This window comes from Corvus hawaiiensis, chromosome 1, assembly GCF_020740725.1.
Source record: "Corvus hawaiiensis isolate bCorHaw1 chromosome 1, bCorHaw1.pri.cur, whole genome shotgun sequence".
Lineage (NCBI taxonomy): Eukaryota > Metazoa > Chordata > Aves > Passeriformes > Corvidae > Corvus > Corvus hawaiiensis.
Window position 1 is genome coordinate 70,686,600 of NC_063213.1, and position 27,094 is coordinate 70,713,693.

Here is a 27,094-nt window from a genome sequence, read left to right on the forward strand (position 1 = left end):
CAATGTTTCAGGAGCATTTTTTAGAGCTTTGCAATTAAATTTTACTGCCCAGCTAACTAAATACATAGGTTGCATATGCCTTGTAATTAAAATACATAATTTCTGGAGGATGTTCTTTGCCACAGTGGAGTTTTAGAAACAAATCAAAGGAAAAATATTACACCAATATAAAATTAGAAAAGCTCCACAGAACTCACAGCTTGTTACACAAACACACACAGAGCCTAAAAAAAATTCAAGAGTATTAAGCATATTAAAATCTTTAAAGCAGTGCTTAAAGCTTCTAGCATCCTTTAATTTGTTTTTACATCCTTGTTTGATGCTGTAGTCTTTGTTCTGATGCTATGCCAGTGAAATTGCATCACTATGAAGCAATATTATGCAAGAACGTCTGGCTAAAATTAAAATGCTATTTCTCAGCATCACATACTTACAGGAAAAATGCAGTTCAGACATTCACAATTCAATTATGCAAGCCAATATATTTGGTAAATACTTAATGAAAAAGAGGGTAATGGAAAGCTCGTATGCATAGTTGTATAGGAAGATAAACCACCAGACTACTCCTGTTGCTGTAGTTACTCTTTTGGAGTCCAAGTCTATCACCAAAGATGCTCAATACAGCTCCACTTCAAAAAGCTGGAGCACTAAAAACTATTTGAAATCGGGGAGTTCTTAATGTAAGGGCAGACAGTAGTGGATTGTTTTTTAAATGAAGCTTTTTCCAAATAATCAGCTATTACATAAAACACACCTAACCTCTACAAAACAAGTTGCATGTTAGAGCACAAACACTGATCAAGATATCCTTTCTTTCCAGATCCGAGTGTTTTGCACGAGCAGGGATAAGTTCCTATGTTACAGTTCTTCAGTGTCTAAAGAAAACCAAGAAATTTCCTAAATAACTGTTTCCTGCCTTATAAAATGTAACACAGCATCATCACAACAAGATTAAACTGCAGCAACAGTCTTTAAACTGTCCTGATTCCTAATTCAGATGGAGTATCAATAAATACCAGATGTACACTGTTTACAAAGCAAACAATCATCTCATTCACAGGAGACACTCAGTTAAGATACAATATTATCTACAGGTTCCCTCAAGATTTTTGCTATAAAAATAAAATCGAACACAACATCAAGAGATCCTAAACATCCCAAAATAACAACTTTCACTTTTTCCTAGCCATAAAATTTATTAACAATAATGAAGTAGCAAAAAAAAGTCTCACTACAGTTCTGTAACTTATAAACAAATAATGTTTCCTCTTCCTTCAATTTCTAAAATGCTCAAGGAAAAGTAGAAACTTGTGCCCATGGATTATTGTAACAGCGGAATTGATCTCTGTTCTGTCACTCCTGGCCACACAGCCATTCTAAATCATAGAGGTTCAGTGAGTTTGACTGCACACATCTCACTGCAACAGTTCTTTCACAGAAATGTTTTGTGTGATTTAACTTTTCTCAATGCTGTTTTACACACTAAGAAAAGAAACCATATTTTACTGCAGAAAGTCCTTTATTTCTCTTGCTTTGCATGCCTGTAAAACACTGAGAAGCTTTCAGACACACAGCCCATTTCTTCCACAGATGAAGGAAGTCGAGAGGATATACATACATTTTTGAAGCTGCATAAACCACAAAGCCAAACTTGCACAGAACAAAGAACAAATCCAGCGTTACTCAGCAAGGAGACTGGAAACATGCACACACACATACACCCCGACAGTGCTAATGAAACTAAAGGGAAAAAAAGAAATACTGCTTTGTTATGCAAATACACCATTTCAAAATTGAGAAAATTAAATGATGTCATTCAAGCTAATATCCTTACCTCAATGGAAAAGTGGCAAGAGACAACACCACCCCTCCCTCCCCAGCAACCCCCTTGCAAACATTTCAGTGAGGTTTGGCTTTAACAGCAGTCTGTAGCATTTAGCCCCAAGAAGATTTACTGAGCGAGTTTTGGAACTGCTTATTTTAAAAGTTTGCATTTGTTCTGCCAATGTAATTCATCTAGACAATCAGTGCAATTCATGTATTATTGCATAGTCACAGATTTTTCATAGCTTCCATTTCTAGTGTTCAGAACAGCAACTTAGTAAATGGTTTGTAAAAATATAAAAACACAACCATGTTATTTCTTCCAAGAATTTAATATGTCTCCATGCAAGCATATTCAGAGACACAAGGAAAAAGAAATTTAAAATTATATAACAAATCTAACATTTAGCAAAAGAAAAAGTGTATTAAAATAGCTTCATACTATTACTCATCCAAAAAATCACACGCATTTCCTTAATTTAATAGCAGTGCTTGGATGGTGTTCATATGGCAGATATTGCATATAATTGTTACACCTGGATTTTTCTTAAAATTGCCACTTTAAGACATTGAAGTATAATAAAGCCAGAAAATGAATAAAAACCCCAAAACACACACAGACCTGCTCATTCTTCTGCATGAGCAGTAATTTAAGCACAGTGAAAAAGCTCTGAAAGTCAGAGCTATTGCATTAACACTTTCCACAGGGTATGATGAACGATACTGAAAATCACCTACACTCTTGCAGACCTGTGTCACCCTCCAAACTCAGTAAACTGCAGCAGCTAGCACGATTTGCAACACTTCAAAGTGAGTAAAATATAATTTTCTTTAAACCCATAAAAAATAAATTACACAGTGGTTTGGGTTTCTTAATAGCTTGATGAAGAGGGTGAATGGATCACTAAAATATCAAATCTGAGGAAAAGAAACGTAATTATATGAGAAACAAGTTCTTATCAAAACAGAAACCTGCCAGGTATCCCCAAGTTGCTGCAATAGTTTTTCAGGCAGCTGGGTTAAAAAGCACATTTACAGAAAGTAAACCCTTAACGAGGTCTATCATAAATATAAACAGTAAAGCTAATGCTCAGCCAGGATGGTTGCACTCAGAGCTGTAAGAGAAATAAAATATGTTACAAATTCAAGATAATACCCCATACTGACTTTTCTAGCCTTGACATAATTTCTAGACCTATCATGCTATACTAAGATATTAGTTGCTATACTAATTACTACTAATAATAATTTCTCCACTTCTTTTCTATCTTTCTACTATGACATCTTAAAATCTGAGGGCTTGAGCAATCACTGACATCAAAGCCTTCAATTCCACCTTTTATTTTGGGATCGCCCTACCCCAAAATTTTAGATGCAGATGAGCATACAACAAAATATGTTAATGCCTATGATGACTGCAGCTATTTTGCAGCCATTAATTTTGCACTTAATAATACTAAGCCAAACTCTGGTCTAGTTTTATTAATCAAACACTTCTAGAGACAGATCTGCAGCTTGACCCATTTTAATAGCAAATCTAATTTTGGGGATAAGAGTAGAACAGACTGCAGCTCTTTCCCTAAGAATGCTGACATTTAAGTAAACCTTACCAAAGAATGCTTGCCTGATTGAGGACTGACATTTCCTTTCTCTAACTCAACTAAAAAATAGGCTTTCTGGCCAACTCCTACAGTACCCCAAGGCAGCTGTATATCACTTTCAGTTGCAACTTGTGAATACTTTCTTTTTCTTTCTGTCTCTTTATTTTGACATGCATATTATGTTAGCTGATTTCAATCATGTTGCATGAGTGGATGACATACCTTAAAAGATTAAGTTTTGCCACCTGGGACTACTCCAGAAATTCAGTACTTTATAGCATCTCATACCCTTCTTCATCCTCTATGCGCCTGCACTATCAATAGTAGCTTTCTTCCCTATTTTATGCCTAATGACAAGTCTTTCAAGGCTGCAGCTGATACAAGTCAGCTTGAAGTGTCATTCCCCCCCATTCCCATTACAGGACGGAGCTGCTGCATTGTGTACAACTCTCTGCTGCCATCTATTTGACACAAGAAATACAACGCTGTGAATGCCACAGCTGGTTTTGCCTTCCCTTTCCCCCACCTTTCTCTTCCCTTGCAGCAGCTGTTAGAAGAAAACTCTCAGGGAAGTTTTTGATCACTCCTCCCTGCTCATGCCCAGAAGCAGAAACCACTTTTGCACTAAAAAAAAAAATAGCTACAATAACAGCAGAGATTTGATTATTGCAAACAAAAGTAGAATTTTATGATATACCACTCTTTTCTAAAAAGGGAATCCAAATTAACAAACTTCCATTTATAAGCCAGCTCTAAATAAAGTCTGCTTTAAAGCAATTATTTTAAAATTTTCAATTTAATTATGTAGCAGCAGAGCTCCCAGGGAGCTTGATTTCTGCAGGTATCCAGACTTAACAGGGGCCATGGTGCTGAACGAACATGGATTCACCAGCTGTCCCCCTTCACTACACCAGACTTAAAATTCAGAAGTCAGTTAGGAAATCAAATCACAGAGCCTCAAAGCAGAAACCACACACAAAGCATGAGATGAAGGAGGTGGTACTTTATCCGTCATCAGGGTCACAAAGATAAACACCACTTCATTCATCACAGCATTCAGCCTGCTTTGTATGTGACTGCACAACACAAGAACAGCAGCTGAAAAAGGTCCCCAGCTTGCATTCGTGAAATATCATGCAAGAGACACCCGCTGAAGCCGCGAAAAACCTCTAAAGGAATCCATAATCTTCAGTTACAGATCCACGACAGTGTACATTCTGCTCTTTAATTACTAAACCATACGGAAAAGTCCTGTCTCAGGGCTCAGTCTGGTCCTTTTCACATCCCTGATTAAGTACTACTTTTTTTTTTACATGGTTGCTTTCCCAATACACTTAAGTAACATATTTGTAGGAATGTGGTTCAGCATTTACCCTGGAAATGATTCACAAGATAAAACAGCAAAATGAAACACTAAAAAAGCGCAAACTTAGCAAGCTTTTCACACAAATTATAAATAATGTCACTGTGATTCAAAAAAGCATATGAACTCTTGTGCATTTTTCTATAGAGAGGGAAAGAACACCTTAGCTCAGAGCAAGAGTAGGGAGAAAAGGAGGGGCTTTGTTGCTGTAGGGAGGGTGCAGATAAGGAGAAAATGAGAGATGTGGAATAGGAGGGCACAGAGGCAATACCAGCCAGCAGCAGAAGTTATGAGAATTCTTCTGTAGTATTAAAATATACCCATAAACATAATGTCTTAATTTTCCAATTGGTATTAACATAAATAGCACTTGGTTTGGGGAGCAATTTGTTAATGCTTGTATTTACTAATAAATCCTAGTACCACTGAGTGCATTATTCCATTGTTCTTTTTATGTATTCATAACATTTGCAGCCATAATACATATAGTTACCTATTAAAGTTAATCTGTTTAATAAAATTAATAGTTGCATTAAGTTCTTTACTAACACTTGGTTTTAAATCTATTTAGTCTGACAATACAAGCTGCAATTACCAGATTGTGTAAAGTTGCCATAAATATTTAGTGGACCAAGTGAAGAGACATATATAATTCCAATTGTTAACTATTACTAGAATTACCTTTCCTTCCAGGCCACACAGAATCTGTTCGAACAGGTACTGCACATATTATACTAAAAACATTGCCCAAAATATTTTAAGTGTAAAGCTACCTAAAACCCAACCACTCAAAAGGAATTAGATTACTTAAAGAGTTTAAGGTGCACACAGCAAAACAACACATATAAGAATTTGAAAGAATCAGTCAAGAGGCTTATTCTGCCCTCTGGTGCACTCCATCCCACAAGGACACAGCATCCTGCACAAAACCCAGGAAAGTATCTGAACAACCCCAACACTCTGAAGTTAAAGCAGTTAAAAGGGTGTGCTGAAATAAATTAAGACAGTTCGGCACCCTGCAAGAAAATACCCTGTATAATACCAGCATGAGCAAAAGCACCGAAACACTCTGCAGGATAGAAGTTAGCCCAGCTAGTTTTTATTCCTCTATATTGACAGCACAGAGCCTAACTGTCCTGCCTCAGGACCAGGACCCCATCATCTAAACCCCTGTGCAAATACAGTATTTGCTGGTTAATAGAACAATTTTCCAGCGAGGTTGTGCTCACAAGGCTGGTGTTACAAGCTGCCACCACCAGTAACCAGATGACAGGAGACTGACAGGCACCCGAGCACGCCACAGAACGTGGGGCCACAGGCCCACGCAGGGGTCCTACGCTAATCAGTGGCACCCTCGGGCAGTAGGCTCCATAAATATAGCCTGATAACAAAAATCAGGTTTGGAAACTCAGTGTTTGGCTAACAAATTGAACAGCCATACATGCTAAAATAGAAGCAATTTGATATCATATTGAGACAATAAAATATTCTATAAAGCATAGCAGTAAAATTCTCTAATGGCATGAAATTATGGTCTGTTAGGCGTATTTTTTCCTGTGAATAAGTTGTACTACATTTCAACAGAGTATTGCTAATATTCTTTAAAATTAACTAGACTAGATCTTGTTACAATGAACAGCCAAAATTCTTGTTCTAGAAAACATACAAAAAATCCATTCATTTTCTCAGAAGCTGTGAGCTTCTGTGACATTCATAAGTTTAAAACCCATGCTATAACATAACAGCATACTGAATGATAAGAACCACAAGGTACAGTACATAAACCATGAATTATGCAAGCTGTAATGAACAATTATAAGCTTTGTTACTAATGCAATACTGGCAAAGCTTTACAATTAAATGCTTGAACTATTTAGCCTCCAGTTTCATATAAGCAATATTGTATTAAATAATAAAAAAAGAAAAATTTAAGAAGTCTAAATGCCCAACAACAACAAACACCATTCTTTGCCATCAGAAAGCATTGCAGGATCAGAACCAAACTGCGTACATACAGTTAGCACATAAAAACAGAAGTAGCATCATTAAGATTTACTTGTTAATGATATTCATGTGTGATAAAAAAAAATCCACCCAACAAATTAGAGAAGCGTTCCTGTTTAACACATGGACCACATTATCAAAACCCATCTCCAGGGCAAAAAGAATTATTTTCAGAATTAATCTGTCAAATAGACAATGACAGCTATCAGAAGAAGCTGTTTAGCTTCAGTGTTACTGAGATACCTGAAGCTAAGGAAAAACAAATTGAAGTGTTTCCAGCTTTAATAGAGAACTGTTCTGTAAGAAGGTCACATTCCCAAACCTGGCTATTGAACAGCATGAGGACAGACTTTGAAAGGATCCCAGAACTCTGCATCCAGACTTCAGTACTCAGTTCCATGCTGTTATTTAACGCCTTGACTTTGTTCATAGCTAAGCAGTCACTGTACATGTGCAGTGATAATGTCTTCATGTGAGACTGCCTCAGTGTTTCAGCTACACTAACTGCAGGGTTAGAAAAGTGATGGGGGAAGAGTACTGCCCCTACAACATCACTGATAAAACCTGCAGGAGAGAGTGAGCAATATATATTTTTAATTAGCAGATTCACTTGTGTACTAAACAGGAGGATGCCCGCTTCCACGCCATGTTCCAAACACTGCTTTTTTTACTATAAAGTTGCACAGCACCATCTCCCCCCAGCAATTATCACAGCCACAATTACAGCTACAGGAAGAAGCATCCCATAAAAGACTGTGATAGGAAATGAAAAAGATGACCTGTTTCCCTTATGGTTCATATTCCTCAGACCACGAGGAGTCTGGGGATGCAAACAGTCTTTACAATGTTACATAGTAGTAGATAAGGCTTTCTTCAGATAATCTAAGAAAGCTCGTACTCATATATCCTGGTCCTCATGGGTGAATTTCACCATCCTGGTATCTGTTGTGGGAACAACACAGGAAGTGCAAGCCAGAAGGTTTCTGGAGGGCATTGATAACCTGATGTGGGTGACTCAACAGCTCACAAGGGGAATGCTATGAACAGAAAATTACAGTCGAGGAAGAACTGGTCAGGGTAGTCTTAGCCCACAAAAGGCTGAAAGACTGGAGCATCTGTCATAGGAGGAGAAGCTGAAAGAGCTGGGGTTGTTTAGCCTGAAGAAGGCTCAGAGGGTGATCTCCCTGATGTGTCACCTGATGAGTGGGATGGGGAAGGATGATTGAGACAGACTCTTCTCAGTGGTATTCAGTGACAGGAGGTGAGGCAATGGTCAGAAATTGAAACACAGGAAACGTGCCATTTAAAAATATGAAAAAATTTGTGGTGGCGTGTGCTGCATTTTTACTGCAAGAGTGAAGAAACTGCACAGGTGAGGAAATAGGTTGCTCAGGAGGGTGGTGGAATCTCCATCCTACTTAACACTTGACTGGGCAAAGTTCTTTGTAACCTGCTCTAGATGACTCCACTTTGAGTAATGGGGCTGGACTAGGCAGACTCCAGATGTCCCTTCCAAAATTCAACCATTCCACAACTCTGTTGAAATTATATGATGTAAACTTTTGCTTGTGTACTTCAAGTTTCCCCTCTCAGTAGACACCCCACTTTCCCACCAAACAGCATGCAAGCTACAACTTCAGGATGGAGTAAGAGACAAGGGTGAGCACAGACTTTTGCATAAGTTGGAATTTTCCTCCCTGGGCTCTGAAGACCTATGCACTACACCTAAACTGGACCAGGCTATTTAATACGTGTCTACTAGGACAGCAATAGCCATAAAACCAGTCAACATTTAACTGTTCAGATGCTGAAAAAGTTTCACGTGCTAAAAGCAAGGTATCTTTTACTAAGGTTATACTGCCTTTTGGATTTAGGAATTTGTCAAAAAATACTTGCCAGCTTCACCAGTTCAGTACAACTCAAAACAAATAAGCAAAATTTTAGAGTGCAGTCAAACACTGATGAGATTATCTGTCCTTCAAGAAAAAATAGTTACAACTTTATATCTGTGTTTGTGCCTCCTCTGAAAGACTGTGCAAGAAGAGACATTTATATCATTTTAGACAACCTACATTTGGATAATTGATTTTGAAGACATATCAACGGAGGGATATGAATATACAGTTATGGATAACAGAATTTGAATTAAGCCATCTGCATGTTACTATATACAATGACAGATAATTATTTAGAATTGATATACTGTAAACTCCCATAAAACCAAATTAAATGAAAAACAAAACATGGTCAGTTCACCAGTTTCCCAAAGAACTAAAATTCAAAGCAGGAGCACATATAAAGACTGGATAGAGAAAATGAGGCTGAACTGTTTATTTAGTAACCATGAAGTGAATGTGCTACTGTTTTCTGACCATCCCATGGTGAAGCCACGGTGCAGAGAGCTAATCCCTGTTTCTCACCAAAACAGACAGGAATGCACACTGGATAATTTGTTCCTACTGATGATATCATTCTGTGAAGTTTACTGTTTTTAATAAGGAACAAGTTTCAGTCTTCTCTCACTTTCTCCCATGTACAAGATCAGATCAGCCTCTCAGCGACCTACTTTATGAGTCACAGTCCTCACTATTTATGATTCAGAAAAACGTCTTCTCTGACAGTATTTCTCAGACTACTGTGGGTTCATTCCAAGAACCAATTTCATCTTCATTGGTTTCCTACAGGAAACCAGATCAACTTCCTATGATTTTATTTTCCTTCATTTCAGCATGGCCTACATAAACTAACTGGAAGTGAGAGTGATAGAAAACTTTATTCTGCATAAACACAAGCCAATACAAACACCACCAAAAAAATCCTGAAGACGTCACCAGTTCAAAGTGACCAGAATGTGAAGCAAGCTAAGATTAGAAGTTCTTCTCCCTCCTTCTCCAAACATGATGCACACAAGCAAACTCAGTAAGTTTATATAACCACAGTTTAATGTTAACAGCTGTTCAGGTCTCTGGTGACGACATTCACCTGAACAGATGGTCAAGTTCTACTCCCTCTTTCAACACTGGGAATTGTTTTAAAATGGTAAACTCTGTTGGACTGTTTGTAAGTCCTGCCAATAACACAGTCAAGGCCCCCAGCCACCTCAGTCAACAGACTCGGGGTGCCTACCTTCTCTCCTCAACTGCAACAACAGAAGTACTACTGGAGATGCTAGGAAGCAAGCACACCTTGAAGAAGTTCATCTAGGCTTCCAGTGGGACTGCTAACATTGCCTAAGCATCAGCCTGCTGCATCCAGGCCAGCTTCTAATAGAGCCATTTTCATTGTCCTCCGGGACACATTAGATTTCCAAAAGCCAAGACTCAGTGCCAGATCTGCATTGGCTCAGAATCACAGAATAGTTTGAGCTGGAAGAGACCTAGAAGGTCCAACTCTTAAGTGAATGGCCCATATGGGAATCAAACCCACAACCTTGGCATTATTAGCCCCATGCTCTCACCGAGCTAATCATGCAGTGAGGCATTTGGGGAATAATCCTTCCCATATCCCATGGCAGAATCATCCAAAAATCTATAGCAGCAGCAGCACCAGCACCACTATTATACCCCTTCCTTCCTGCCCTCCCAATGCTGCCACCAAGCTGTTGCAGCTGGAGCAGGCATGTGGAGACAGATGATGCTAGCATGGTACTAACATTCTAGTCCCAAACTAAGTGGGACAAGTAATTTCCACAGAGATTGATATACAGTGAATCAATTCAAGAAAAGGGATGCTGGGACACCTAGCTGTGGACTGAAAATACCCAGCATAGTTTGCTGGCTCAGATTTCTCTCTGCAAAGCAGCAGTTCAGTTATCTTCTGGACCATCTTCTGCCCCTAGACTCATACAGCCCTGCTGTTATACGGCAGTATGTGAGCTAATAAACCAGACCCATGTTTAACATAGATAATTCAATCATGTAAGCAAATTAAAAGCAATATCATTTTCATTTCATGCCGGTATTCCGCTCTGTGTGTCGTCAATAAGTGCAGTCTTCCAATGGGATTTCCTCCTGCTGCGTTTCAAGGCTTACAGAGTGATAGGAGCAACACGCTGCTTTTGTGGCAAGGCCTACTTAGAAAACTAAAGCCAAACTGATTCTCATGAGGCTCAAATGAAAGCGCACTTCTTACCTCAGAGAGGCCAGGGAATATTATCACTTTAGAATGCTTACACATTGCAAACAGTAAGGACAGGACATATGACTGATGCACAATTTATTTCAATGACAATTTGCTACCTGAACATCAGCTTCAGTTTGTAATCATGCAGTATGAATGAGGAATAAATAGTGGTCACTTGGTAGTAAACTGACCTTTTAAAGCAATGTAGCTTAATAAATGTAAACCACAAAGTTATTGCCTCTACTATTCATTTTCTATCCTTTTGATGCAGCAGTACTTGCCAGGGTCAAATTACTAGTTTTTAATGAGCTCTTTTTATTCCAGTTTTTCTAACTTGATTTTTGTAATCAAAATCCCAAAAGTGTTGTAATACTGCAAGTAGTAGCAGAGCTGTTTTCCCTGTTTGTAGGTCAATACTTCAAAGAATATTGCCTGCATGAGAACTGGTATAGGCAAAGCCTTTCTAGAAGTGATGCATTCTGATAAATGTATTGATATTAACCAAACCAAATAATGTTGTTTTAAGTACTGCTTGGCCTGCACTGCATAATTTCTCAGCTAGGACTGATCAGCAGCAAAGCCTACAGCAAAAGTTGTTTCACGTGACAGAAAAACCAGATTTTTAAACGTGGATTTTGTTCACAATGGCAGTTTAAACTTTTTTATTCTGACATCTTAATATATATTCAGTAGCAAACTCATGCAGTAATTTAGCACCACAGCAAACATTACTATCGTGACTGAAGGCAGTGTTTACCTGGTGAAGTTAACAGTTGTTAAAATGGCTATAAATGCTGCAGTCTAAAGTAATCAAGGTAATATACCAACACCACCACCACACATTCAGAATTCTCAGTGCTAGAGGAGGTTACTCACCTTGACATGGCTCTGAGCTCCCAGGTTGTAAATCTCAGAGGGTTTGACTTCATTAATGATCTTCACCAGGCAGGTGCTGTCTGTGAGATCCCCATAGTGCAGCTTCATGTCTTCAGAGTTCAAGAACACAGAGTTAATACACTTTAATCTCTAGACATTCTTGGTCCATGTCCTATTTCAGGTTAAGGTCTGAATAAATATTTATTGGAAAAAGTCAAGAGATCACTAGCTAAACTTGGTTTTGCTTGGTTTTTTTTCCTCTGCTTTAAGCACAAAATACATTTCCCCATAGGAGTAATGAATACTATTTCAGATTCTTTTTTCAATAGTCTTATTTATCTAGCAACACTTGTATCATTTGTTTAATAGCTTACACTTCATTTTCCCAGGTTGTATAAATAAGTTTAATGTCAGATACAGAATTCCAGTCACAAAAATAGGGCATTTTTTAGTTTGGGCTTCTAATCTTTCACTCAAAAATGTTTTAATAACTTCTTAAGCATCAATGGCTTTCTTCTCCTTCCCAAAACGTTGCACACGTTTTAGTTTCTCACTGTAATTTCACAACACAACAAAAATGTGTAAGGTACCTACTAGATGAACACTTAGATAACATTACAATACAACCTGCTGCTTTTGTTACTACTGTTTTTCCAATTAAAAAAATACAGATACACACTGGAAGGGAATTTAAGAGAACAATTTAACTGTCAATGAACCATGCTTTGTGATACTACACATCAAAATACCACAATTGGTTAGATGCAGATGTTATTTATTCTTTCCTGACTTCAGTTTCTTTCTAATTTGTGTGTAAAAAAGTAGGTAAGAGCATGAAACAAGCTTCTGTCAAAATTTAAAGAGCAAGTTGCAATGATTTATCAAGTTGTCCTTGTTTTCAGACCCTGATCTGTCGAGAAGATGCTGCAAAAGTGAAATTCCCAACACAGATCTTTTTCCTTTTATTTAAAAAAAAAATTTAAAAAATCAAACAACCACACTGCTATTCACAGATCTTTCCAATAAAAAGTCATAACTATTAATGAATTATCTGTTTACATTTACTTGCTATATTTCTATAGATTTTCATTTGATGTTTATGACCTTAATAACTTTTTTTTTTTGTCCTGAAATACCAGGTTTATTACAAGAGATATGAATCCACAGTAGATTTTTTAACTGCTGTTGAGATATGTGAACTGTTATTATTTATCCTGGTTTAGGTTTTTCTTTTTTTTTTTTTTTTTTTAGCAGTATAAAACAGCAAGGAAGTTAACAGATCATGCAATTCTCAGATGTTCAGTCCTGTACGTTCCCACAAAACATGTGCATGAGGTTCTTCATGTTGATAAAGTAATACAGCCATGGTATATTCTTGAAATTTGTTTTCACATCCACATCACTTGCAAAGGACATTCTGAAGAGACTTCAGACCCAGCTGAAGTTTGGCTAACAGGTAATGCTAGGCAGAAAAGAGATGCCAGAGCCCATGTTCCTCTTCCTACACCAATGATATGCAGTCCTGCCACCACCCCCAGGCCAGAGAGCAGTGTCAGAGCTTCCCAGGGGAAGGTGGCCTGCCAGCTAGGCTGACCGAGGCAACAGGGACACCAGCCCACTATTACCATAAATTTAATGCTCTCAAGGGAAGTGCTTATTTTGGTCCACCACCAAGTCTTCAAAGCTTCTGGCCCAAATGGCCTTTCTGAAGGGGAGAAGGGAATGAAGCTATGTTCACTTCCTGACCCATGGGAAAGAGGTCTTTCAAGAGTGAAAGGCTAAGTGGAAAGACTTACTAGAAATGGGGTTTATTTGGTGCACAGATTTATAAACACAGATCAAATGTCAGAACCTTTGGGGTTTAGTAATATTATCCAATCTAAGAAAGTCCTTAGCAAGCAACAGCTGGAGGGCTTGCTTTAGGATACACCTTGTCTTCCTTCCTGTGCTCCCTACTTTTTTCATACAAAGAGGTTCACTGTCTATGAAGAGCACCATCTTGCAACACGCGATCGATTCCTCACGGGAAAAACACAAATGGCAAAGATAAAATTAGGGTTTGCTCACATCAACCACTATTGCTTCTTTGCTTCCTCCAGTACTGCCTGGAAACCCATTGTTTCCAAACAGTTTCCATGGAGCAGCCTTTCCTGAGATTCCAAGTCCAATTCCTTCTCCTCCTCCCATTCATATGGCTGCATTCTTCAGTTAAAGGAAAATGAGATAAGTGGGGAAAAAAATTAACATCTGCTTTCTCTTTTCTTCCTTCCATCCCTTTCCTTAAATGTTTGTATATACATTTATTGTGATCTACATTGTCTTCTCAAATCACTTTTCATATTCACAAGATGGTCCTCACAATGCACAGGTTCCTGTTTGATTTCATTTTCTTCATTCTACCTTGTAAGCCAAGAATGCAAGTCATGGGAAACAGTTCTTACATTGTTCTTGACAGAAAAACAGGTTTCAGTATTCTTAGCAAAGATATTTTGTTCAATTCTACCCCTCTATTAATCAGATATTTTAATGAGCAATGTAGAGTAAGTAGCAACTAATCAGAGCAATACCATGTCAAAAATGAAGCATTAAAAAAAAAAAATTACAAGCAAAGATCAAGTGAAATCTGTAATTTGCATTATATATGAAACCTGATTAAATTAGGCTCTGTTTAAACATGGTGTGAAGCAGACTTCAAAAACACCACTTATTTACACCATGGAGGTATTTGTTGTTAACAATACCTTAAACTGGATTATTTAGGACAGCATCAGTTTGCACAACTCTACAAAATAGACATAGCATGGAGAACTATATGCTTGTTAATGTGCTCAATCCTTCTGCTGAACTGGAGCCATCTAACATTTGAGCTGTTTCTCACTAAGGGAGCAGTTAATTTCCTTTAAGATAAAATAAACATTTGCCATGTGTACCCTAAAGGTAATAATTCCAACTTTCCAAATTATCCTTGGTAACAGAGAACGAAGTAAATTTTGGCAAGGTTCCAAGAGCAGAGACTTTCCATCAGGAAAAGCAGGTATTCCCTTCCTTGGGTGCAGAAATTCTGAGGGTCCAAAGATTCATTCTTCCTGTCATCATTAAGAGCTGATGATGTCTTATTCATGCTCTCACTCAGGCTGTTTCCAAACCTTCATCTCCATCAGACACCATGGAGCTCATGAGGAAACACAAATGGATTACTCAAGACAACTGCCTCCAAAAAACCCATGTTTTACTATTCTAATATCTCAGTATTTTTAGCCTCACATAGCATTTTGCAGCCATTTTCTAACTGTTACTGCCCAGCTATGTCTGAACTCTGGCAGCATTTCTACACAGCACAAAGTGCTTTCCTGGGTCCCTCTCATATTTTCCACTCTTCAAAACTCAAACAAAGAAGAGTATCCATATTTCATGCCACACCTTCTTCAGAGAAGAACGGTCACTTTTCTTTCCGAGATAGAGCAACTAGATAACCCTAGCAGAAGAAAACCTGATTCCCTTCATGTTCCCAGGGATCTTTCTCCACCAAAAACACAGCACAGGCTAAATATAACATATACCACCTTAAATATAAAAGCAAAGTCTTACTTCCTTCAATGTGAGCTTGTGGGTTCTTATAGAGATGTTCAATCCGGCCTGTATTAAAAGAACTAGACCGACGAACGATGCCGTGCACCTAGGGATTGAACAAGGAAAAATACAAAACAAAAGTGCTAAGCATCAAGAGGAAAGCACTCACTACCATCACTCAAAATTTTCATGTACATAAGCCTAACCCTTTTATCAGATAATCAGAGCTCATCTCTATTCCTAAAGATGGACAGTTATCCAATTCACAAACATAATACTGGGAGATGAGGTCAGGTGCTGTCATATTTACTTTAGCACCCTTGAGTGGTTTCCCCTTCTCCCTTGTTGACACCAGTAGCAGCCCAAATATCACATACAGTACAGACGGCACACTGAATTGCCCCAGAGCACCATCCCCTAGTTAGTGAGACTTGACAACATTACTGGAGTTGAAGAAGCGATGTGTGAATGCCAAGAAAACCAGTGCTCCCTGGTTGTAGAGAAGTCCTTCTGCAGGCAGAGACAGGCATAGAAAAAGCAGCAGCAGAAGATGGGGCTATGGAAAGGACAGAACGGGCAGAGTGGAGAGAAGGAGAGAAAGAAGGGAGACAAGGGAAAGAAGGAGCAGCAGCTGCAAGGCCCAAATGTATTTTAAAAATGAGCTGTCCTTCACTTTCTGGGGTGTTGGAAGAACAGCCAGAACAGTCAGTGCTGTTTTGTGGACCTCATGAGTCACTGTTCTCCAGTGGGTTACAAGAGACACAGACAAGCCTAAGGCTGAAACCCAGCTTGGGAATTTCCTTTAACCTGCCACGATAAATAAGCTGGTGAAAAAAAGCTACACTGGTTCTGACTAACATTAAAGAAAAGAGTGTTTGTGCCTAATACATTAGAGAAATTGTTCGAACACTGACCCTGTTTCCTCCTGCCCTGTAAGACAGCCTGACGATGCCTGCTGCCAAAATTCATGTTAGCTTTGGTTACCACCTACAGAAGTTGTGCTTGCACAAATGAAATCAAGCTTAAGTATCTGACCGTTCTCCACCTCTCCCTGGCTTTTATTTCTGAAAGTGATCCCTTATACTCTGATGCATCCTACACTTGGTTTGGTAAGGCCATCCCTTTACTCTCCCACTTGATGTTAATTTTTGAGAATATAGCAGCAGGAACAGGCAGTCTTCAGGGTTTTGGTTTAGTTTGGGGATTTTTGCTTTACAAACACAAGCTATGGTTAATGACAAAGAAAATGTTTTTTATTTCATCTTAAGTCCAAAATTTAACCACATATAAAGGTGTACACGACTGCAGATTGAGACCAATTTGCTGATTTAAGAATGACATTGTGGTGGCAAGATTTAAAAGAGCTCAATAACTTCATCTTTACAACTTACAAGTCAAATTTATGATGCCAATTTCCTTGCAGAAAATCTCTTGTGTGTCCTGTCACATTGCTTACCACATACCATGTTCTACAATTCAAACTAAACTTTCCAAAACTGAATAAAATATTTGCACTTTCAGGATCAATGAGGCACTGAGAAATGTGTCCCCCAAAAGAAATTTCCATCAAATAATGAATTTATGAAAATAAAACATGTAATTAAAAGCTCTATCAAAATAATTCTTTATAGATTCTGTGGATAATTTACAGAGACACGAAGCTTACAGAGAAACACTTTCAAAAAAAGACACTTTCTTAATAACTTCACTTTCACAAATGATGCTGAAAATATTTTGAGTACTCAAATGAACTACTATTTTGCCAGGTAAAATATCGGACTTTAGCAGTTTTAAAGTAACTAATTATTCTGACGGAAGCTAAGTGAGGTGCTCAACAATGGGGGATGCTTAGATTAAATATTATGAAAAAATTTCTTCATGGAAAGGACTGTCAAGGACTGGAACAGGCTGCCCAGATAAGTAGTTGAGTGACCAGCCCTGTAGGTATTTAAGAGACAAGTAGATCTGGCATTTAGAGACATAGTTTAGTGGTGGACTTGGCAATGCTGGGTTAAGAGATGGACTGGATGATCTAGGAGGTCTTTTCCAATCTAAATGATCCCATAATTCTTCCAGCAAAATTAAATATTTTGGCTTAAAATTCTGATGAGAGACTTCTTGAGCACCCAGTTATCTATCTCTGAATCAAGTCATGCTGAAATTCATGTTCAACTGGACGGTTGACCAATAAGTCAAATCTTGCCAGCTCAAAAGCTTGATGAAAGATTGGACTTGCAAGAGCTTTATATCTGCTAATGACAGTGATGCAAACGTTTGAACAACGAGATGGGCTAAGTGCAATCATCCCAGAACTTCAAAAGATTCAGAACAGACAAACCCAGAGAGCCTGTTAAATCCAGCAATAACAAGAAAACATGCAAACCCTGGCGGTTTTTTTCTTTTCTTTTTTTTCTTTTCTTTTCTTTTCTCCCACTCCTTATTCTGGTATGCACATACAACAGCAAGAAAACCTGCCAAATGCTTAATCCATGACAGCAACGTTACCATAAGAAAACTGATGAAAGGTACCTTTGTCTGCATGGGACAGGTGAAATGCAAACTCTATGACAAGCCAAAATGTGTGCAAACTGGTTAATCTAGTTAAGAATGTATCAGTGGGTTTTTCGCAACAGAGCCAGATCTTTAAACACATTGAAATTCACAAAAAAAAAAAAAAAAAAGAAAGAAAGAAAGTCAAATGAAGCATCCCAGATAGGGAGGCAATCAGTTATCATATGCACAAATGGAATGGAGAAATAGTAAAAAAATAATCAATTTACAACACTGAAAAACCAACTTTCAATAAGCAAATCAATCAATAAAGCAAGAGAAAGGATGGAATAAGCAAGGCAAGATTAACCTGGTACAAAAGTATGGAAAACACAGACTGGCTGAGAAGAGACTTCTCACTAAGCTATGAAGCAGTATTACAACAGAAGTAATAAAATTCAATATTAAAACAAGCCCTACCTTTTACTAAAACCCCAGAAAAGACTACATTGTGGGGAGATTAATTTGACCACCCCATTTCCTTCCATTATCATACATTTTGGAAGCATCTTTTATGACCAAGAAAGCAAATATTCTTACACTTATGCCCACATCAGTTCAAACCCATCAAATCATACCATAACAATAGCAACAATGTGATTGTTGTTTTGCTGGACCACAAGAAATGTGATTTTTGCCAGGGAAAATTATGCAGCAAGATGGAATCAGACTCCCCTTATTTCAAGTAAAAAGTAAGCAAAAATCATGTGCAAAGCAATAATTAATTAACCCAAGAGAAAATGTAGAAAGTAACCATACCAAAGTACAACTTGTTTGGGGTTTGTTGTTTGGTTTTTGCTTTAGGGTTTGTTTTTTTCTTTTTAAACAGAGAAAGCAAAATGCACGGTTTTCATTGCTGAAGTATAACTGCCAAAATAAAAGGGGCTTTACTGTGGAGAGAGAGAGAGTTGGGGAAAGAGAACAAACAAGAGATTCTTATTCCTTTATGTGGTATATTGCATCATAAATTATTCCCTAATTCCTTACAGTTTTGGCTCGCACAGGTCGCTGCTTATCTGAGCTGGCGGGAAACATGCAAAGCAGCTGTACCCCGAGGAGAAGAGGGAATCCACCAGTGGACATTAGATGATAAATAGTACAATAACCTGGCATGATTACAGGCCATGCTGCACATTCCTCTCTGGAGTTTTGATTTGTTATCTAGGACTGGAGTGGAAAACATACACACAGAAGGACAGAAGCAGAGGAAGCGGGCTGGAGCTGCAGCATCCAAACGACTCCATTAGCCTGTAGCCAGTCACCGAGTCACTCACCTCGTAGCCTTTTTCCAACAGGAACTCAGCCAAGTACGATCCATCCTGGGAAGAGTAAGATATAGGAAAATGTTAGAAACACATTGAATAGGCCTGGGAGATTTGGACCGCTTAAGATCTCAAAAGAGGGAAGAAAAAAACTCATAGTGAGTAGACTGGGTAACAAGCACATACTTTGATTTCTCCAGATTCATACACCAACCTAAAAATACTACAGACTCTCTTTAGTTAATGTTAGACTACGAAGCAGTATATTTTAAGATACTTGCTTACAAATGCTGGTTGAGAACTCCCATCTCTTGAATCTCTTCCCAAGTTCCATTATAAAGTGCCTGGGGATTATCTTTCCAAAATATCCTAACCACAGTCATTGAATTTGAACTATTTTGGAGATAGGGAAGGAAAAACATACCAAAAAAAAATAGCACAAGCTTGGCATTCTCTGCAAACCAACGTGCCTCTGTAGCACCTTGTCATGCTGGCATCTCCCTTGCACAGACACTCCTTCCACAAAGCTTCTGAAGGCAGCAATAATTCTGCCTTGCCTGACCTACTGAGTTTTCAAAAAAATCCCTAGCACACCTTATATTTAAATTACAGAATAAAAGCCATTTTCATATTTTATATATATCACTGAAGGTTGAGAATTTGGGTCATTTAATTTCAGGGATTTTTCTTTTTCTTTTTTTCCTCCTTTGAAATCTTTGTCAAACTTAAATGATTAAGCTCCTCAAAAGCAAATACTTTAAAATACATGCTAGCACATGTTTTCCTGAACTAAGAGGATTTTCCTGGCATGACCATTGCCAGGATTACCAAAACCAATAAGTCATACTGTCTTTATAAATGTGTACACACCATCACAAACCCAGCAAAGTTTACCCCTCCAAAAGAGTTCTCACTAGCAGGTCAGTGAATATTACCCACACACAAAGTCTGCAGCTTTCACTGACTTCTTGAATTGGTTGTTCCTTTAATATGCAAATGTATTCCACCAGACCCAAATGACTTGCTACAAAAAGACCATAAAAACAATGAGATGCCACCTATGCTTATAGGTTTAAACTGTTATGTGGATCTGTTCTGTCATGATCATGGCCAGAGATAGTTAAGAGCAAAACTAAACAGATATCTCTCTGATCATCCCTTAAAAGCATGTTGCTCCAGAGAAAAACCTTTTTTTTTTACCTCAGTTTAAATGAACTTTTTTTGTCTCATAGACAGCCTAAGAAGAATAACACATTAAAGTAAGAAATTTTAGATGCACTAGGAGGCCCTACAGGAGCAGGGCTGCCAAGGGAAATTGCTTACTGCATTGATGGCAAAATCCTGGGGTACATGCATGCAAAATGGCACAGTACAGCACACAAGGGGCACATTGCTCTATGTTTAAAACTGCAGCATTAGAAAAAGAATTACTTTATGGTATAAATGCTTCATAAAGTCTCACACAGTCTAGAAGAGGTTGAAACCAAGAAAGTGTCAGCTTATGTTCTTCTCCCACTACATGTACCTGTGTGCGTGCACAAATCTTTACAGGGCTAGAGCCCTGTAAAAGCCGTCACCAGTCTATGACACCAGTTAATTGGGAAAAAAACAAACCACATACCATGGCTTCACTGCAAGAATATGCACATCAAATGATAATAACAAGATTCTACTGAAAGGATAAACTCAAACAATATTCAATGGAAAATCTGGAGAAACATGGGCACCAAGGGCGAGATGACAGTTACTTTTAATGCTTTTGTCATTTTTTTCATTAGCAATTCCTCCAGGATTTAGCAGAGAGGGGAAACTTCCTAGTTCTCCTTGGTTGCTCAGTCCACTGCAGCAAACAAATATAAATAAAATTAAGAAGGAGGTGAAAAAGTGGGAGACCCAGAGAGTGCAAAGGAGATGAAAAAAGAAAGGCTGTGATTACCTAGCAAGTTGATGGGAAACAGACTTAACTAAGATTGAACCCTGTCAATAAGGTCTTGTTCTTCTCACCCAGGCCATTGCTCAAAGTTTCCAGTCGCCCTGGAACATTTTGAACCAGCAGTGGCACTTGCTTCCTCTGTGCTTCCTTTCCAGGTCTATCAAGTGATAGGGCAGGGCTTTACAATGAGTGGGAAACAGGCAGCAAGTGTGAAAGCTCCTGCTTTCTGGCTCTGGCACAGCACAGCTGATTTACTGTCTGGTAATCGCACACAGTGCAGATCCGTGCTGTCCTGCGCTGCGATACCATATCGCACGCGGCCCCGGGGTTCACGTTTCCCTTCCTTTTCTTTTCAGTACAGCAGCCTGTCAGTGTGAATGGCAATCACAATAGCCATCAAAGACTCAAAGAGTTTGCAGCTGGTAAGGACAGCACAGTTTCCATCTTCTCCTAATGAGGTCAGGGAGTAAATATTAATAAATAAGCTCTGTAAAGTGGTTTAAAATTTTATCCATAGGAGACTGTATTACGCATATAAATTCTATTATCAAAGCTATTGATTTGCATTTATACTACAAATAGAGTCTTCAAGGTACAGGAATTCCTGAACCAGAAAAGGGATATTAAAGGAACTAGGTGTTAAAGTATTATATAATTAAGGTGCTATTATACTTTGAGAGCTTAGTTTTGCTAACGTAAAGTACCCAGTTAATGCTACTCAGTTTATAACAAATCAACAAAATATCAGAAGACAGAAGCACATCTCTGTGTGTGGACAAATCAGTCTTGAAAGAAAATTGCCTACAAACTGCCTTTAAGTAGGATTACAATGAGGCCTGGCTCCGTACAGATATGTCAGACCAGCTTGAACGATCAAAACAGCTTAACAAGACTGACTAAATAAACCACCTCAGTTAAAACAGCTCCTCCTCAGCACACTCTGGCACCTCAGATTTGAATCTCTGTGTTGTCTTCAGCCAAATAGTAGTTTGAAAGCTCATACAAAGAATGATACTTCAGCTGGTTTCCAAGACACAGCAGCAGGTTTCCAACTGCAGCTGCCTTACAACATGCCTGTAAAATTCCCAGACAAAAGAAAACAGCCACATAAACTAGTGTGAGACAACTTTAGGATGCAATATTTTATATTTAATACACTAGTTAATGTCAAGAACTTCAATAAGTTTTGACACGCTATCAAAGAAAAACACTTCCAACATGGTGAAGAAATTGAGACAAATGAGTTAGACAGTGCTTTGCCAAAATCATCTAGAATAAAAACAGAATCAAGTCTGACTTGATCCATGGGCAAATAATAGGATTATATATACAGAAAACTGAAAACAAGTGTAACTCAATAGCCTGTTTAGCAATCCAATCTCCTTTATTTTACACCGTTTTGCACAGGCAAGTTCCATTTGCAATGAACTCATTTGGGATTTATATTGACACATTCAGGGAAGGCTGCAAAAGTGACCTGAAATGCAATCCATCTTCATCCTCTTTCTTTGATGTAGCCAGTTCCAACACCCTTCCACAGAGCTCCTGGATTCAGGAACTAGGTAACGCCCTACCTGAGCATTCATTATCCAGAGGATTCCCTCTTCCCCACAGCTCCTCTCTGCTAACAAAGAGGAGTGGAAGCACTAGATGGATGAAGAAACAAGGGAAGAGAGGCCAAGGGGAAAAAAAAGATCAAGATGAGGAGGAATAGGGTTCTTTTACTACTACTCTTAAGGCTCCAGGAGAAGTATATGGAATGCTTTTTCAGAACAAGGGAGAAAGAATTAAAGACCTAACATAAATGATGCAAGTGTATTATGACCATACCACTGAGGAGAAAGGGCTCTCAGTTGCAGAGGAGTAATATAAACATTTGAAAAGAAACATCCCCACAGTATATCAAGTATTCAGAATTCATTACACCTTTGAAAAAAATGTGTAATAGTTTTCCACATACCACGGAAGAGATCAAAGATGCTTATACTTATAAAATTCAAAATTGATTGAGGCTAGTGCCATGCCCTTAGGAATAACTACAAAGGTGAGTTCGTGGAAGTTCAAACCAAAGGTGGTGTGTCAATTATCAAGGCCATTCTCAGCAGTTCTCAATTCCTTTTGAGCTATAAACTATAGCTGTGCTCTGCTGAAGTTTTGATAGGTTCAGTTAATCTGTTTGGGGGAAAGTCTATAGAAAAAAAGAGGCACACTTTCATCCATAGGACACGTGTTTATTTCCTGAAGGCACCTTTCTGCAACAACATCGCCAACAGTGCACAGTTGCTATTTTCATTTAGCCTTGTTGGAATGAATAATCCATCCTCCCATTAAAATCTACAGAACCAGTGCCACTGGTGGCCTTGCACAATGAATTGTTGGTTCATCAACTTTTGAACTTCTGCATAGCTAGAAGCTAATGCTATTTCAGAGACTTATTCAACTGGAGTATGGAGACAGATCCTTTGGGAGAGGAGATACACACCCCTCTAAAGCAACATCTAACTGATTTTAATAGCAGTCCGTAACAACCATTCATTTGCTCATAGCACTCCAGAGCAGTCTTCCTTAAAAATGAAAAATCCATGAGAGTAATAAAGTAAAAAGTTATTTTTGTTGAAAAATGCATACTTCTAATAATTTCCAGTGATTTACAGAGGAAATCAGTCATTTTTTACAGATACTATAAAAAGAACAGTGCTACACTTTGTCTTAAGTCTTCAAGGTGATAATCAAGGTAAAGCATTAAAGCATTCATAAAAAGTTCCCCATACTGAAAACAGGAAAAACTATGAACTCTGAAGTATTTAACTGATTTATTAAAGCTGCCACCCTCCAGATGTAGTAGTTATTTTGCTATTTTGATTTGTATTCTGGCCAAGTAAGAATATAAAAACAAGTGTCCTTTTGTTCCTGCTATCAAAAGTCAAACGGCAATCAATGTTAAAAAAATACAATCTTTGCTTTAAAAGATTGTCTACTTAATCAAAAGTCTTGTAATTCATTAACTGCAGTGCAAAAAATGAAATTAATCAGGAGGAAAAGGTAGTAACAACAAGGAAAGCATTCTACTTGTATTACTCTGTTCTTTTCCAATTAAGACTTGTTTAAAGGCAAAAGAAAAGCAAAGTTGCTTTGGAAAAGTGAATCACTGTTATTTCCTAGCCTGAGCTCCATCTGACCTCATGCACCATTCTGCTGGTAAAGTATTAAGTTATATTAAGAGTTGCAACTGCAGTTACAGAAAACAGCAATAGGTTTTTCTTCCTCTCTCCCTCCCTCCAGTTGTCTTTATCTAAAACAACATTATTCACATGATCAATATTTACAGCTATTCTACTGTGAACCTCAGCATGGACCCCTAGCTTAAAAAGTAAAGCTTACACCACTCTAAGGCTGACACGAGCAGAAAAAACCTCTGTAATTCAAGTTTGCTCCTTACCAACCAGTCTGGCTTAACTTAAGCCAACAACAGGAAGGTATGTCAGTTCAATGTCATTGATTTTTTTTTTTGATATTTAAATATATAAAACCTTTAGTCTAAACCCCATATGATATTCTACAATAATCAAACAGCTTGTATCTATCACACAAACCTCCCCCCAACATTTCAGCTTGGGAAAAACAAATTGCACCAACAAACTGAGTATATAAGTTTTTTTCCTAATTGCAGGAACCTGTGGCACATAGTGTGTTATGTCCAAGCGCACCACAAATTTCCCAGTGACAACAGTCAGGTTCTTGATAGCTTTTTAGAAAAAAACCCCTAAAAATCATGTCCCTAAGCTCTCAGGTGTGGGCTTTAACATCAAGATACTCAAAATAACTGCTAGTTCTCAGATATGTCCGAAGAACTATTACTATAAAGAAGAATAGACTCGGTAGAGAGCCTTCTAAAACTTTTAAAAGTTATGAGCTACAACACCTTAGTTTTTTCTTCAAATATGAATGTCTAGTATTGTATACTAATCTATTAGTACACTAATATAAACCAAACCAGTTTGGAATGCTGAATTTGAGAGAAACCCAGCTATACTTTTCTGTGTCACTAGTGATTGGAAGAATGTGTCTATAAACATGGAAATGCAAATCATATGGGCAACATACCAGACAAAAATTAAAACTTCTAGTGTATGTATGTAATGGGAAACCCATAACAGTTTTAAAAGTCACAAGATTATTGTTTTGCACTACCCTATTTCTTCAAAAAGGTACTGGTATCAGATGGTCTTTCACCCTTCCAAAATTGCAAGAGCAGCTCCAATCAGCAGCAGCTATGAGCATTTTGGATCTGCCTACCCTCAGAGTACCCAGACTAAGCCAACAGCCCCATTAGGTAACTCACTGACTCAGGGGGAAACCCCTCAATATGCAACAAATGCAAACTAACACCAAACACTACCCAGTGGAAACCCAAACGTACAAAAACCTAGTGCAGAAGGCATAGAAACCAGGAAACCCAGGACTAAGCTGAAGGCTATGCCCCCAAAAGAGTAACTTTGACATCAAAATTTCAAAGTTCAGAATTGTCACAGTAAAAATCCATAAAGCCCTGAAATTTTGGGTTCAGAGGAAATTCAGTGTCTTTTATGTTTAGGCAAATGAGTAATTCTGTGAAGTGACACCAGGAAGAAAAATGTGAAATCTTGGCATGCCATCTTTAAACATCCTAGAGTGGAAAACCAATAATAGCAGTAATAACATGGCTATTATTGTAACCTGGGGAGGCCACCTGAACTTATGACCATAGCTCAACACCCAACCTACCAGAAATAATGGAGTCATCTCACTCCTAGACAGAGCCACTTTTTTTTTTTTCTTTCTTTCTCCAGCAGCCTAATGCAGCAGCTGAGGTTAAAGCTGTTTTCATTGTAGCACCAGCCTCTCACACTGATGGCTCAAGCAGGCTTTCTGCCACTCCTGCTCACCTCCTGAGTTTGTTACTTTAAGTTTAGCTCAAGACGTTGTTTCCTAAGAGTGCAAGGTCAGTTATTTGAGACAAAACAAAACACTGCACTTGCTATCTTGTTTGCATGAGATCAAAGCCGAATAAAGGAGAAGTAAATGCAAGTAGACCAGGAAAAAGCTTTTTAATTCATTCTTCTGAACTCAGCTTTACATATGGACATCATAATTTTGTCTGAAATGTAGTTTATTTACAGATAAACACAAAACCAGAAAACATGTTCCAGTTGGAGGATAGAAGCAGTGCACAGTAACCCAACTCTTATTTTCTTAAAAGTTTGCATAACGAGAAATTTGAAAATCTAGGAGGAAGGCTTGTTTAACAGCTCTCAGTCTTGCAATATTCACTTGGGTGGAAGAAAAGTGCTGATCCTGCAGTGATGTGATCTGCAAATCACAGGAGCAAACACTCTGTTTCTGGACATTTCAAGTTCTAGGAGTAAACAGCTTGCCTTACAACTGGTCATAACTCTCTTTGGTATTGCCTCTCTCAGTCAGCATGGTCTGAGCCCAGTTTTCACCGTTCTGGCATCTTCCGAAGCATAAAAAATTTTTTTCATGAATTCTGTTTGTTCATGCAATTTCCACCTTTTTATTTCAAAATTCTCAAACTTCCCAAGTTTCAAAACCAGAGATCTTTAAAAGATGGTCTCTAATACTTTTCAGAGTTGTGGATTCAGAGGGGCCAAGAGACCAGCCAGCCTACGTGTGGTCATCAGCACCCTGAGCTCCAGGCAGCTCAGATTTCTCTTTACACCAGTAAGGGATAAAAAGAACCAAAAGAACCCAAAGACCTGTCACTACTAGGAAGCAATAAACTTCCTAGTAGTTCTGCAATAGAATAGAAAGTGAAAAATGTGATTGAAATTTCAAAACAAACAAACAAACAAGAAAAACCCTACAGAAATGCCAAAGCTATATTCTTATGGAAAGTATGAATATTTGGACCAAAATGCTACATATTCATTTACTGGCTTTACCTAACTATTTGTAACACCTTTTGTTCTGGAGAAATGGAAGAAACAGT

The 27,094-nt window shown here is 38.2% G+C and overlaps 1 protein-coding gene across 2 annotated transcripts in view; it reads right to left on the reverse strand.

Moving 5' to 3' along the window:
- Positions 1-27,094, reverse strand: part of GMDS (GDP-mannose 4,6-dehydratase) — a 412,789-nt gene that overhangs the window by 332,007 nt on the left and 53,688 nt on the right. For both annotated transcript variants that reach the window (XM_048310367.1, XM_048310358.1), the window contains exons 2-4: positions 19,185-19,229; positions 15,379-15,466; positions 11,791-11,900 (exon numbers count right to left, since the gene is read on the reverse strand). In XM_048310367.1, the coding sequence (XP_048166324.1) occupies positions 11,791-11,900; positions 15,379-15,466; positions 19,185-19,229 (243 nt within the window). The remainder of the gene's footprint in view (positions 1-11,790; positions 11,901-15,378; positions 15,467-19,184; positions 19,230-27,094) is intronic.